Here is a 15,271-nt window from a genome sequence, read left to right on the forward strand (position 1 = left end):
ATGGAATCGCATCGATTTTTTTGTCTAAAATATGCTTAGAAGCATAAACGAAAACCTCTTATACGAGGTATGCCAATCTAATCAAATAACGTTCATATTCTCTTTGAGTTATGAGTTGATATCCCTCCTGACGAGGAGCATATCCATGAAAGTTGCGTTGATATCTCATGAAGAGGAATATCCGCATATTGAATTTTGATACCAATGGATTAGAATATCCTCATACTCTGGAGAATGATGTAAGATCGTTTATTAACTGATTATTAACTGGTTGTCGATAATATTCAGAGTAGTTACTGAGAACGTTATGGATAGATATCCCCCTTTGCAAAGGAACTATCGACAAAGTTTATGTGATTGGCAGATATGGACCTCGGTCCATATTAAGTTGTTCTCTCTCTCTCTTATATCTGCTTTTGGTATCTCAGTCCTAGGATCCACGAACTTTAGTTCGAAATTTGATGCTTATAAGAAAGCATAATGAAAGAATTAAGGTCGTTTGTTGTGTAGCACCAACCTTGACAGTGAGTTTCCGCAGATACTAACCAGGTTGATGAAAGTATGGTCTGGTAGTCATAATTGACTCAATATATCACATGGGTGGTAACCATGTATCTATACTTATATGTTTATAGATTTTAAATGAAACTCTTGATTTCCAGTCGTTGATGTTTTATAATTCTAGTGATGCTTTGGGCATTGATGGTGAGTATTTTATTATTCCTATGCATTCTCGGAATGGTTTTGTTTATTCATTCATCAAGCATTTCGAACTTATTACTCATGATACTATTGTCATGTTTTCTGTTTGAGATGTGCTACATTCCATTGTTGTTACTACTACAATATTTGCAAATTTGATGAGAAAGTCTTCCCACCATTTGGGGGAGGAAAGGTTGTCGCCTGAAAACCGGCGTGAAGTATTCTGGTTTGTATAAGATAAACCGGGATGTATCTCATCTTGATGTTTTCAGCAATGGAAGACATGCAGAAGATTTGATATCTTCAGAAATTGCAAATCAATTTGCTTCCTTGAGAAGTTGTGAGTGTAGTAGCAAGTGTGTCACCTAAAACACACTTTCATCATGGATGACTAGTTGACTTAAAATATTTTGCGCCTCCTAAAAGAAATAACCAGCTAAAATCATTTACAGATAGTACCCTCAAGGAGACTGTCAAAGGAAGATCTGATTTCTCTAAGCATAGTTCTCATTATATGAGAACATCTTTGCAACATATATGGAACCTCAAAATGAGAGGATCTCCACAAGACATGTGTTCAATAGAGAAATTTAGATCGCAATACAATGATTGTTGGTGACATAATCGAAGTATCCAATGATACTGATGTTGGACCAATCTCTATATTGGGATGTCATCAAAGGTATGATTGGTTGAATTAGAAGGGAGAGATTCGGGCAGAATAACAGTTTCTCATAAAATGCATGGTTTTTGTACTGCAACCAGAGCACTCGATAATGTGAGCTATTCTTAGCCACAGGTGGGTGTTTGTAGTACCGACATCCGATAATGTATCCCTAGTGGATACAGATGGATGTTTATGCATAATGAGAAAAGAAAAGTCAAATAATGACACAGAATCTTTCACAAAAACATGAGATGGATTTATTTATAACATATTCCCTATTATGGATGCATCTACCTCTTTGGTATTTGTCTGGCAGTCTTTAAGGACTCGACATGCATATAGAGGATGTGGTTATTGTGAACTGTATGAAGTACAAATAACTGCATACAAATTCCTGAAGGTTTTTCCACCTATCAGTAGAATTACCATGTCGTATGCATTTACTCAATAAGGACAAAAGTGGTCAATCGTCTAAGTGAATGCTTATTATCCATGGATATGTGAACCATTTTATATGCTCATAAACTATGCATTTACTAGATTTGATGTATACAACATCTACTTTATTGGAACTTCTGAAGAGTTCTCCAAAGCACAAAAATGCTTAAGGCAGAAGTTCAAGATGAGAATCTCGGTAAAACAAGATTGCAATCTGAACATTGTAACCAGCAGTTCATTAATTTCGTCAACCGTAAAGCTTTAGACATGTTTAAATGGACAAGATGGCACAGTTGCAGCCATGAGATCTCTTACTTTAAAGATTGATCGGTTTACATCTCAACAAAGGAGATATATCACTCTGTGGTTTGTATTACACAAAGATGTGTAAATGGAGCTGAGCTGAGATACGCTACAGATACCTGATATTGGGTTTGTAATCCTGGTGTTACCTAACACCAATATCGAGACATCGGTCTGAAAAAAACTCATTTATCTTCATGGTACCATTGAGATTGATCTTTTAGATAAAAGATCGTTGAATGTCTCCCACAGATAAAATATAATCATACTGTTTAAGTTTTGATTTTTGGCAGGTTTGTTAAAGCAGCTAAACATTTTCCTAGCTAATAGTCTGGTAGTAGAGGATACTTGTTCATCCTCCGATCAATTATGATTGTTCAGACAAAGATAGTGGAACTGGCACAACAAGATGATCATTAAGAAATTGCACAAAAATAGATCAGACCAAGTTTTTCAGCTAAAGGAAGTTGAAGTTGGTGAAGTCATTAGAAGATGGCTCGTGGTCTCTATGTAATACTGTCGAACAGAATGATCAACTAAGATACCTACTCATCAGGGGGAGTAAAGCCACAGAATACTATGGATATTGGGTATGTTGGACATTACGTCGTGTACTCTTTTTCCTTAGTCAAGGTTTTTGTCCCATTGGGTTTTCCTTGTCAAGGTTTTAACGAGGCATGCGAGTCCACTGCTATCCTCAATTCGACATGTTGTACTCTTTTTCCTTCGTTCTGGTTTTTGTCCTTATGGATTTTTCCAGGAAAGGTTTTAACGAGGCAACATCTGCGGGTTTGTCATTGTTCTGAGAACTCATGTTTTCCTAAGCTCAGGTTTTGTCCCTCTGGGTTTTCCTGACGAGGTTTTTAATGAAATAACAACTTAGAACAGTGAGCATCATCTAAAAGGATAGATATTCATAGAAATTTTTGGCGGAATCAGTGATTGGATTATGACACTTTGCTCTTAAATCAGGTTTTTTTACCGCGCACAGTTTTTCCTGATAAGTTCTACTCGAAGCCAACAAGCTGCACCGACGATATTGTTGCGAGCTTCCAGCATTCAGGTTTTGTCCTAAATAGTTTTCTTGGCGGAGCTTTTTATAAGAAGGGAAAATTCTTGACACCATCATCACTCCAAATTTTTAAGAGTTGTACTCTATTTCTTGCTACCAATTTTTGTCCAACCGTATTTTTCTCGCTAGGTTTCAATGAGGCAACGTATTTAGAGAATGGTGGTCATCCAAGAAGGAGTATTATATGACGTGTCATAATGGTATGGCGGACTCACCATATAGGGCAGGTGTCCAAATGTGCCAATGACACCACACTATGTACGTGTCCCCTTGTCAATCTGATTCTCACGCATTTAGTGCCTATAAAAGGGCTGTTGCGCTTGTTGTAATGAACTGAAACTTGAGATAGAAATGAAAGTGCCCATATTTTCTCTAGTATTATTATATTACTTAGTACTATGACTCTTCAGATCCTCTTCGTAATATAGTCTAAACTACAGACAATTAGTTAACTACTATAGCTATATACATATAGTTCTGATGGTATTTAGTTAATCTACATCTCTATAATAAAAGTACCTCTACTGGCTACGTACAGTAGTACGAAATTAGAGATATATATAAAAATCTAGCTATTTTACATGAAAGAAATAAAGATAATCCCAAAAGCTTAGAAACTATTTGACTCTCTAAAATAAGCACAACATGGCAGTTCCAAGCTCATAATTAAATCAGATCTGCTGTGTACTCATACGTCTCCCCTTATTGCAGGTTGCAACTCTCTTGGCTGATGTGTCAGGCAAGAAATTTGTTTCATGATAGGCATGCTAGAACTACAATTTCATAACTGACACAAGCTGTTAAGAAATGGTATCTAAACTGTAATGGATAATTCGTTGCCTTCTAAGACTGCACTTGAAGAATCAGAATTTACCTTAATCTTGTTGAAGCCATATTGAACTTGTCATTCAGTTCCATAAATAATAATATAAAATTTCATAATATAATTCGAGGCAATACCCAGCCAGAATAAACATCCCCTAAGATATCACAATTTGCATTTCTTGCAATAGCCCCAGCACCGTCTAGCCCTGGATTATTCAATGTCATGGGAACTTAAATGTACATTTATATATATAGTATATATACTCGAGGTTATTTTATCCATGACTTTAGTGGTAACAACCTTTATCCATGTAAAGGTTCTCATGTTGTATTGGATGAGCTTAGGAATTCAACAGGACAAAAATCACTAAATTCCGAATTATAACGAAGAAGTTACGAGTGATTTATTAAAGCAACATTTGAAGTATTGTTTTTTCTGTTGTAGTTCGTTAGTAGGTAACAATCAACGAACTGTTTGTAACGATTCATGGACTTGACCGCAAATACGTGACTAGAAGTCCATTTTAGTCAAGTTTTTGATGCTTCTTCATCTAGGCAAGATGGTTATTCTTCCAAACACAATGAATTTCCATATTAAAGTGTTTGTGATATTTTAGAATTCCTTCCTAAGTTAAATTGTGATTTATTCACTGAAAAATCGGTGGTATAACAACCACACCCAATAGATCGCTTAGCAATTTATATGGACAAACTCCAATATACTTTCAAGGGAATCAACTAGACACTTAGACTCAATCTTAAGAAAAGTATACCAAAAGTTTATATCTCAATTTCTCAATTCAATTTGCAATCAAATAAATATAAATTTGCGAGCCCGATATAATAAGAGATATAACTTGAACGGTACCAAAGACCAATGTTCAAGTGTCAATCAATTCGATCAACAACCCAAAGGTCGGATTCAAGAACTGATTGATCTTAGCGCACAACCTGTGATATTTCTATTATATAAACAAATATAATGCGGAAAATAAATAACATAGACATCATAAGTTTTGTTAAGGAAAAAACTGCAAATGCAGAAAAACCCCGGACCTAGTCCAGATTTGAACACCACATTGTATTAAGACGCTACAGACACTAGCCTACTCCAAGTTAACTTCGGACTGGAATTTGGTTGAACCCTAATCAATCTCACACTGATTCAAGATACATTCGCGTTCCTTACGCCTCTGAATCCCAGCAGGACTCTGCGCACTTGATTCCCTTAGCTGATCTCACCCACAACTAAGAGTTGCTACGACCCAAAGTTGAAGACTTAATAAACCAACATGTCTCACACAGAAAAGTCTATTGATATGAATAAATCTGTCTCTCAATGAAATACCCAAGATTTTTTGTTTCGTCTTTTGATAAATCAAGGTGAACAGGAACCAATTGATATACCGGACTTATATTCCCGAAGAACATCCTAGAAATATCAATCACCTCACAATAATCTTAATCGTATGGTAGCGAAACAATATATTGTGGAATCACAAACGATGAGACGAAGATGTTTGTGATTACTTTTTATCTTGCCTATCGAAGATTAAATCTCGAGAAAATCTTAAAAAAGATAGTACTCAATCATGATAGAAAACAGCAAGATCAGAACATGCAACTACAGAGAAAATATTTGGGTCCGGCTTCACAATCCCAATGAACTATTTAAGTCGTTAACCTACAGAGTTTCGTGAAAAACCTAAGGTTAAAGGAGAAACGACTCTAGTCGCAACTAGTATCACATAGAAGGTGTGGGGATTAGATTTCCTATTTGCTAGAGTTCTCCTTTATATAGTTTTAAAATCAGGATTTGCAATCTAAGTTACCTTGGTAATCAAGCATTCAATATTCATCGTTAGATGAAAACCTAATTATATTCAAGCTAATATCTTTCAACCGTTAGATCGAACAGTTCAACAATTGTGTTCTTCGTGAATTAATCCAAAGAACTAGTGAAGAAATACCTTTTCTTCTCTTTTTTTCTCTCTCTTAATAAAAATAAATAAATAAAACTTAAAACTTAAATATCTTTTGAACCATATGTCCAAAAATGATAAATTTTATATCTACGGAAAGCCCTCGACTAGAGTTTTTCAATGAGTACCATTGTCGCTATATTTCAGAGCTTTAATTTTTACCTTATTTTTAGCTATAAAAATGAACTGTTATACGAGTTCATTCTACAAAATGAACTACCATATGACTTCATTAGTGCAATACCCATGGTTCATTGAACATTACTCGCAATCTTCGTCACTTCCAAGTACTCTATGATACTAAAGATGTTCTATTTAGCATCATAGTTTTTGAAGATCCGTATCTATAACAATGAGAAAACAATTTCTCTCAATATTTGTTATACAGTGTCATAGTATTATTACACAGTATCAAAGTTCAATTGTATCACAACTTTGACAACGATACTATGGTGATATGTATCACTCCCCCTTAGTAAATACTCCACTTGACATGAAACCACTCCCTCTTACATAATGATCCGTAAACCATATGCATTTGTAGTGTGAATTACACATTAATTCTCCACCTTTTGTCAATATAAATTGGCAAAGGTACGAAAACTAGTGGGATCCTCATGAAATATTCTTAGAGACACTTCATGACCAAAAGAAAGAAAAATATCAACTTTGTTTAGATGCAGACATATAGCCGAAACTAAATGCATTCATCATGGAGTTTATAAAGATACAAGAAAACTCCAACAATATTCCACAACCGCACTCCCCACAAAGATTTGGCAATTAAGTACAAGTTCAAAATGAACTCTCCCACATATAATGTCATTCTCGAAATAACAACAAGAACGACCTTACTTTTACGAGAAAAGAAGGATTTCTTTGGATACTAACAAATAACATGAAAATATGAATTTTTAATCCAAAAAACTCAATTAAATTAACCACAAGAGAAGTCATGATTAATTTAATCGGAAATGCTCAATATAAGAGAACTTGTGGAGCCACACAGTATATTCATAAGAAATGGATCAGGTTAAGATCAATACTAATGAATATTCCAAGATTCATTCTATTTTCCATTAATATTTGCATAGAGACGTATAATAGACTTAACTTTTATTCTCATAAGTTCATGCTATCTTTGCAAACAAAAGTTCATCCTAAATTCCATCAATATATGCATAATGAAATAATAGGCTTAACTTTTATTCTCATAAGTTCATGCTATCTTTTATCAATAAAGACATATGATAGACTTAAATTTTGACCAAATATGGGAGAATCATAGTTCACGGACGCAAACACACATATCTCATAGCAAGTTGCAACATATAAAACCATAAAGATTAATACTGCAAATCATCTTCCAAATAAAATTTAGAATTTAAATAAATAAATATAAAAACATTGCAAGATGAAAGTCATTGGAAATAGCTATATGTACTCACGATAATTGTTATTCCAAACTCTAGTTATCCTTCTTAAAACACAGGAAGGAATTCTCATAAGAAAGTTTCCTAGACAAAATAACTAGCAAAAAAAAAAAACAAAAGACTCCTAACAAAACCGATTAGGATCGTAAATCAAAGATTACATCCGGAACCCCCACGAGTTTTGAGTCCTTTGATATTGTGATTGACAGCATCCACTATCTCTCCGGAGAAGATATCCTCATTGAGAAGATCTTTAACATGTGTCTTCATGACAACAAGGTCTGAATTAACCTTTTCCAACTCAGTTTTTAACACATCGAGATCATTCATAGTATCAACGAGTTGCAGTTTTGCTTACTCAAATTATTTAAGAAAATCATGAACCACTTCAGCAGAAACCGTATCCTCATTCTCAGCATCCTGATGAGTATAAGCATAGAAGCATGAGGCATCAGAATTTTGATCACCATCTTCTACTAGGGTTTTTTTCTTTCTCCCTTTAGACTCGACACCAATACCTTTGCGACTACTAATTTTCCCATAGTATACGTAATGTATACAACTCAGAGAATCGAATACTAAGAAGTAATAATACCTCTGTTGAACTGATAATGCTAAGTGATAAAACATGTAAATGCTACTAAGTTATCATGAGACACGTGAGATTACGTGGTTCGACTTTTGTCTAGGTCTACGGGGTAATGAGTGATTGTTTATATTAAGTTTTGATGGTTACAAAGATCTTAGATGCTTCCCAAAGTAATAGAGAGAACTCAAGTTGAAGTAAATACTTAAGTTCTAAACATTAAAGAGGTATAAGCTTAAGACTAGATCTTCTTCTCCTAGGAATTGAATGCTCTTATTTTTTTGGTGAAGCTTGGTATTTATAGTCCCTTCGGCTCCAGATATATCTTTGTTGTCTTTGGGTCCATCGTCCCCTGATATACCTTCCGTGCAAATGGTACCTTCGTTCACCGCTTGTTCTCTCCAGTCGAACTCTACCACCTCAGCTGACCCACGTTCCTTCTAGAACTTACCAGCCTCAGTACAGATTGTACCTTCTTTCACCGCTATTCTCTACCACTCAGATTCTGCCACCTCTTCTCTCTCCACGTGCTTTGGTTTGGCATGTAGATAAGATATATGGGCATTAAACGTAGATTGGATATGTCATCTACTTCTGTCCTTTCGCCAGTTGTCTCTCCTCTAGACTAGGTTATACTTTTTCATCTTGACCGTCGAGGTATCCCTCCTTGTGATGGGGTAAAGTAGATCTGCAAAGGTGTCTTCTGCTACTCAGATTCCTATGTGTAGCGAGGGCTACACAGTTATCCTGCATGCGACCACTAAATCCGTGACGTGTGCTCTGAAGAATATTTATATTCACAACCTTTATCAAGAAAACCTTTTGCAAAACCACCAGTTCTAGAACATTCTTGAAAAAAATATAACCTAGAGTATGCGTATGTAAGTCAATAGGTTTGGTATATAAATGGTTTCTTAGGGACGGTAACTCTCAGGGTTTCCATAGTTGGTTCGTGACAAGTAACACGGGTAGTCGCACGCACACAATCATGACCACAAAAACAAACCAACATAGAAAAAAAAAACTTATAATTGCTAATGAAAATTTGGCTCAATAAATTTTACATCTCCACAGAGAAACAATTCAGAGTTCCAGAGTAGCAGGTAACTTAGTTACAGAAACTTTTGTCAAGAACAAACAAAAGAAATGAATAAAATATCGAGATTGAAACAATACTTAGGCATTGTTGTCTGTTGACATAGTTTAGCTATGTACAATAAGAAGATAGCTCAACTATACAGAAAACGATTTGCCAGAAGTATACCTGATTATTAGTCGTCCTTACTCAACAGGATTTTTATGAGTAAGTATTTAAACCTTGTGATTAATTAGCACAAGTATGATCCCTAAGCTCATTCAATGAATCGTGCTCACGATTGAGTCTTTTCTTTCTTCCAACTCTAGTAGAAGAACCTTTTTGATGTGAAAAATCGTCATAAAACTTGTTGTCATCAAAATACGAGACAAAGTTAGAATCCTTACCATAAGAGGTTTGTGTGGAAGATTTTGTAAGATCCATGTATCCTTCAATTATCCGATTAAGGTTGTCTTTCATATATCCACTGTTGTTTCCATATACAGGACCCTTTTTCACATCTTGTACATCATTCTTCGCATTAGGTTGAGTGGGACCTTTCTGAAATCGCCTTGACCAAATTGTATTAGAGTTACAATTTGTCATAACATTTGATGAGCAAATTTAACTGACTTTCCTGGAAGAATTCACAGGGCGAGTACTAAAACCAATAGGTTTAGACATTCGAATGTTAGTTTCACCTTTGAGTATTAGATCTAAGGTGTGTTGAAAATGAACAACGGACTTGTCATTCAACCTGGATTTGCCTTTCTGTTCAGCACGTCATCTTGAATCACAAAAGAAACATATTTTCTGATTAGAGCGGATAGACTTAATAATGATGTTAGGAGATTTATTTCTTCCTAGAGATGTGAAGTTTCCTTGATTAGAGGAAGGTACAAACACATCTTTTTCAATTCGGAAGAGATTATGATTTAGCTTCTGAGACTGAATTTTCAGTTGAGTAAAAGTCCGGGAACCATGGGCATACCCGTATGCGTACTCATTGGTTAAGTGAAGTCCGGGAACTTAAGTGTGCGTGCCGATATGCGTACTGGCGTAAAGCTCAAGTTTCGGAATTCTACTGAGGTTTGTGGTATCTGTATCGGTATGCGTACTGGCGAACCCAAACTCAGTCCGGCCACTTAGGTATGCAAATCGGTACGCGTACCTGAGCTGGTTAAGTTCTAAAATCGGTTATTCATGAACTAATACATTTATAAATTAAGGAATGCAATTTTAATTGAGTTTGACAGACTAAGCCATCCCATCAAACCAAAAATTTTAAATGGAAATGTTTGAGGAATGTAGTTTCTACTTGAGATAAAAAATTTAGATACAAACCTGACATGGAAGTCTTTTACAGTTTATATAATGCCACTTACGAGTCTGAAGAACATTTGTTTATCCAATGTCCGTATGCTCAGTTTATCTGGTTAGGTGTTGGTGTTAATGTGTCTAATATTAACACCAAACCGAAATTAGTGTTAATATGTCCATATACTCAATGATCCATGCTATATTTGATTAGTTTACTTAATTCTAATTCGGTAGCAGTGTTTTATTTTTCAGAGTCCTTTTCGATTTGGTTTGAGATTAGGATTACTAAGCTAGAGGAACTCTTTGTAAATACAGTTCTGCTCCTCTACTTAATTTAAGCTTAATTACCTTGTGAATTTTTATTACTGCTAAAGAAAAAATTTGCTAGGGTATTACTGCTCATCAAGACCTTCAAAACCAAACTTCCAAAAAATCAAACTTCGACACCTACATGCGACCAAAGTCACCAACCCTTCGAAGAATTTCATCCATCCAAGAAATCTCCCACCAAACTCATGGAAGAGATGCAACACAAAAATCCTAGAAACTCCACTTCAGTAAGTCACAATGGCAACAGATTTTTCACATGCGAGATATGTGTAGAAACAGTCCCAATGAAACGGAAATTCAAGAACATGGAGACGAATGCATGTTTGCATCCTTATTGTACTAATTGTGTCGCCAAATACATCCAAGCAAAATTAGTTGAGCACAACATATCTGAGATAAAATGTCCTAATACTGACTGTAATATCTTATTGGATGCATCATTGTGCCAATCAGCCCTCCCTAAAAAAGTTTTCGAAAACTGGTGTCGTGTTCTTTGTGGATCAGCGGTACTTTTGGATTCATCTAAAGGTGGTTTAGCCCATGGAAGATCCTACTGCCCTTATCGAGATTGTTTGGAACTGGTTTTGAATGAGTGTGTTACAGATTCACACTCGAGCAATAATACTGGGATTACAAAATCAAACTGTCCTAATTGCAAAAAACTCTTTTGTTTCCAGTGTATGGTTCCATGGAAGGAGAATCATCGATGTATTGGTAGAACTGAGACTGTAATTGACATTGATAGTAATGATGTTTTGTTCATTGAGATTCTTAAACTCAAGAAGTGGAGACGATGTCCAGCTTGCCACCATTACGTTGAACGTAACGAGGGTTGTAGGTGGGTTACATGCAGGTACGTATTGCTTGTTTCCCAATATTTTGTTGGCAGAGATTTCTTTGTTTTCGTTATTTCCTCCATGCTAAATTGGTGAACTCGTTATGGTTATCTACTTATCTTTGATCTGTATTACAGGTGTAGAAAACAATTTTGTCACGACTGTGGCAGCGATCCTTGTGTGTGCCATATCGGACGGGGGCTTTCACGTGGGGAGGTGCTAGTCCCTTATGCTTATGTGTTCATGATATTAGTGACGATTGCTATACTTTTTTGGATGGCAAGTCTATAGACTCCATACTAATTAATCAACCTGCAGCTACCTATTCTTTTCTTCATTTTTGATTTAAAGCAATCATATTCCACCAATTATCTCAAGGCAAACAACATATCCAGGATAAAGTGTCCTAACATTGACTGAAATGTCGTACTGGATGCGCCATTGACTTGTGCGTCCTCCGTAAAAAAGTTTTTGAGAACTAGTGTTGTGTAATTGTGTTCTTTGTCAATCTAATGTACTTGCGGATTTATTTAAAGGAGGAATTGATGTAGTACATGTTCTTCAGTACTTTGTTAATTTGAGACTAATTTTTTTTAAGATGGCGGGTCTGATGTAGGACATTCGTTAGATTTAGGATTAATAATTTTATTATTATTTCTAGAATTTAATAGGTATTTCTTATTTTTAAAAGTTATTTAATTCTAGAACTTTATTTATTTTAGGCATTTCTTGTTTTCCAAGTTTGAGTCTTAAGATTATTTTAGGATTATGAGTTTTATTGTCTTTTATGTAAAAATAGGGGATAAGTCCTTTGTATTAGAACATATTATTATAAACCAATATTGAGATTTTCTCAACTATTCTTCTATTTTACTACAAGAATTTTTTATTCACGCTTCCGTTCTGCATTTCGAATTCCTTAAAATAGTTTATCTTTCCGATCTAGATTTTGGAAAAAAAATTTCTTTTTTTTTAAAGCTTTGGTTCGGCTTACTTTTTCTATTTCGTATAGGAGGATTACAACTAAATTTCTCTATTTATATCTAACATTCCAGTATGTCATAATTACTCAACCTGCAGCTACCACATTCTTTTCTTCTTTTTTGATCCAAAACATTCATATTCGTCCAATTAAATGAAGTTAACTCAACCTCAGAGCCTCGAAATCCCTACTTTTAGTTATGACAAGTACTTTTTTGCCTGTGAAATTTGCGCAGAAATGGTTCCCATGAACCGGAAATTCAAGAGAATGGAGATGAACGGATGCTTGCATCCTTATTGTACGGATTGTGTTGCCAAGTACATTGAAGCAAAAGTGATTCAATACAATATATCCGAGATAAAGTGTCCTAGTATAGATTGTAACGTCATACTGGACGCTTCACTGTGCCAGTCCATCCTCCCTAAAGCAGTTTTCGAACAATGGTGTCGCGTTTTTTGTGAATATGCCGTATTTGCGGATTCATCTAAAGGTGGGTTAGCTTATGGAAGATCCTACTGCCCTTATGGTGATTGTTCCGAGTTGGTCTTGAACGAATGTGTTAGAATTTCTTCATCAAGTAATGATACCACACTTAGTAGATCAACATGTCCTAACTGCAAGCGACTCTTTTGTTTTCACTGCATGATCCCATGCAGTGAATATCATCAATGCAGAAGAGGCGATACGATAATTGACATTGATAGTAAAGATGGTTCGTTTATGAAAATGGTTAAACACAAGAAACTGACACGATGTCCAACTTGCCTCCGTTATGTTGAACGCAGCTGAGGGTGTAAGAACATTACATGCAGGTATGTGATCCATCATTTATGCTGTAGATTAATTATATTTTTTCTTATGGGTACTATATAATATTTTCTTTTTAACTCTTCTAATTTGTATTTCAGATGTAAAACCACTTTTTGCTACCACTGCGGACGCAAGAATTGTGTGCGCAGACCTGCCTTACCTAGTTGTCGCCGTATGTTAACTCTATACATGATTTCCTTATGTATTAATTTGTTTATTTTTTTTCTTTTTCGAAATATCTCTTTTATAAGAAGCGCTTTGGAGGGTTGAGCATGCATAATAAAGAAGGTCTTTCACAATGATGACAAAGGGTAGAGGAGGAGGAGACAGTGGTGGTGGCATGAGATGCAAAAATCTGTCATGCTTCGAGTTGTTGGTGAATCTTATGAATATCTTTGTCATTTCTATGACATTTGCTTTTGTATCCGCCGGTGATTTGCATAGAAATCGACTCATCTGGCTAAATAAGCCAACGAAAAATAATAATGTAACCTGTTAGAGAGGCGGCAGTGTGATAGTAATGCCCCTCTAGTTGGTTAGGGGATGTCCTATAGGGGATGTAAATTAACTAGATTACCCTTCCCATTTTTTAACCTAAATCAAAGCTAAATTGAAAATTTATTTTCTTTTTTCTTCTCTTCTCCTCTCCCATCAACCGTAACATCCATTAAAACTCAAAATTTCATCGTCTTCGATTAATCGATGATTCGAAAATTAATCAAGTGTAGTGTAATGACTTATATGAGGTATGTTTTGGAAACCCAGTTACGATTTGGTTTATTTTGTTCGATTTAAGTTTAATTTCTATCGAAAATTAGGGTTTTAGATGAAAATTGAAATTGAAATTTCTGGGTTTATGTGAGTTACGGTTGATTTTAACTCAATTGCGAACCGTGACCAGATATTTTGATGTTGTTACAGTTGGTAATAGTTCAATTACCAACCGTATGTTCTTATATCTGAGAATTTTCTTCAGTTGCGGTTGGTATCGAGCATTTGGTTACCAACCGTAACTGAGTTACGGTTCGTATCGAGCATTTAGTTACCAGCCGTAACTGGTTTTGCGATTGGGTTTTCTTCAAATTTAACCAATTACGGTTGGTAGTTCATCTTTTACGAACTATAACTTCGATTTACGGTTGGTTATGAGCACAATTCCAACCGTAATTAGCTCTGAAAATGTAAAAAAAAAATATTGAATTTTTTACGTACTTTAGATAACTTTGAGCAACAAAAAGCTAGTTGGGACTAATTTAGAAGTATATCCGGTCATTTTCAGGTCCTGGTTCTTCATTTTGTTGGTTAATTTCTTCAGTTGATTGAGACTGGCCTTCTCCTCTAAACATTTTTTTTAACTCTAAAAATCTGATTTTGGTTTTGATTTTGTGTTAATACAAGTGAAATTAATCATTAACACTAAACTTGATTATCATTACTAAACTAGGTTATCAATTATGAGAGTTAATTTGTCATTTCCAGTATTTTTTTATAAGGGACACCTTGAATGATCATGTAATGACCCTTTTTGTCCTATTAAAATGTCGTCCCTCTAATAAACCATGTCGCCCCTATAACGGGTTACAAAAAAAATGGCCCCTAGCTTAACTCCGCGTAAATAGTGTTTGAATTGTGCGGTTGGATTTGAACTTGATCGGAGACGTGTGCATAAGTCATGGCTTACCATCACTATAGACCGAGTTAGCTAAGCCATGGCTAGTGGGAACTATATTCTGTAGTTAGCTAAGCCACGGCTAGTGGGAACTATATTCTGTAGTGCTTGTTGCAACCATGCTTCCAATGTGTAGGAAAACTCAGTTTCTTCCCTCATAAAAATTCAGTCTCCTCCTGTGGCAGTCTGGCACTGTTCCGCAAAAATTGGATTTGCGCCTCTAATTAGAGCAGGGGTTCAT

At 35.4% G+C, this 15,271-nt stretch overlaps 2 protein-coding genes across 2 annotated transcripts; both read left to right on the forward strand.

The window, feature by feature from the left end:
- The first annotated feature begins 10,918 nt into the window (after nt 1–10,918).
- LOC113291051 (probable E3 ubiquitin-protein ligase RNF217) lies at nt 10,919–11,860 on the forward strand. The gene is made up of 2 exons (XM_026540631.1): nt 10,919–11,586; nt 11,707–11,860. The coding sequence occupies exons 1-2, from the start codon at nt 10,919–10,921 to the stop codon at nt 11,858–11,860; spliced, it is 822 nt and encodes a 273-aa protein (XP_026396416.1).
- A 928-nt stretch (nt 11,861–12,788) lies between these two features.
- LOC113291052 (probable E3 ubiquitin-protein ligase RNF217) lies at nt 12,789–13,340 on the forward strand. The gene has a single exon (XM_026540632.1). The coding sequence runs from the start codon at nt 12,789–12,791 to the stop codon at nt 13,338–13,340; it is 552 nt and encodes a 183-aa protein (XP_026396417.1).
- Nucleotides 13,341–15,271: the final 1,931 nt, after the last annotated feature.

The sequence above is a fragment of the Papaver somniferum genome, chromosome 6, assembly GCF_003573695.1.
Source record: "Papaver somniferum cultivar HN1 chromosome 6, ASM357369v1, whole genome shotgun sequence".
NCBI lineage: Eukaryota > Viridiplantae > Streptophyta > Magnoliopsida > Ranunculales > Papaveraceae > Papaver > Papaver somniferum.

What these genes read in the sequence shown, in the direction of transcription:
- LOC113291051 (XM_026540631.1), top strand. Translation starts at nt 10,919, where the DNA reads ATGGAAGAGATGCAACACAAAAATCCTAGAAACTCCACTTCAGTAAGT. An exon ending in TGTAGGTGGGTTACATGCAG is followed by an intron (nt 11,587 to 11,706) that starts GTACGTATTGCT and finishes TCTGTATTACAG; the next exon opens with GTGTAGAAAACAATTTTGTC.
- LOC113291052 (XM_026540632.1), top strand. Translation starts at nt 12,789, where the DNA reads ATGGTTCCCATGAACCGGAAATTCAAGAGAATGGAGATGAACGGATGC.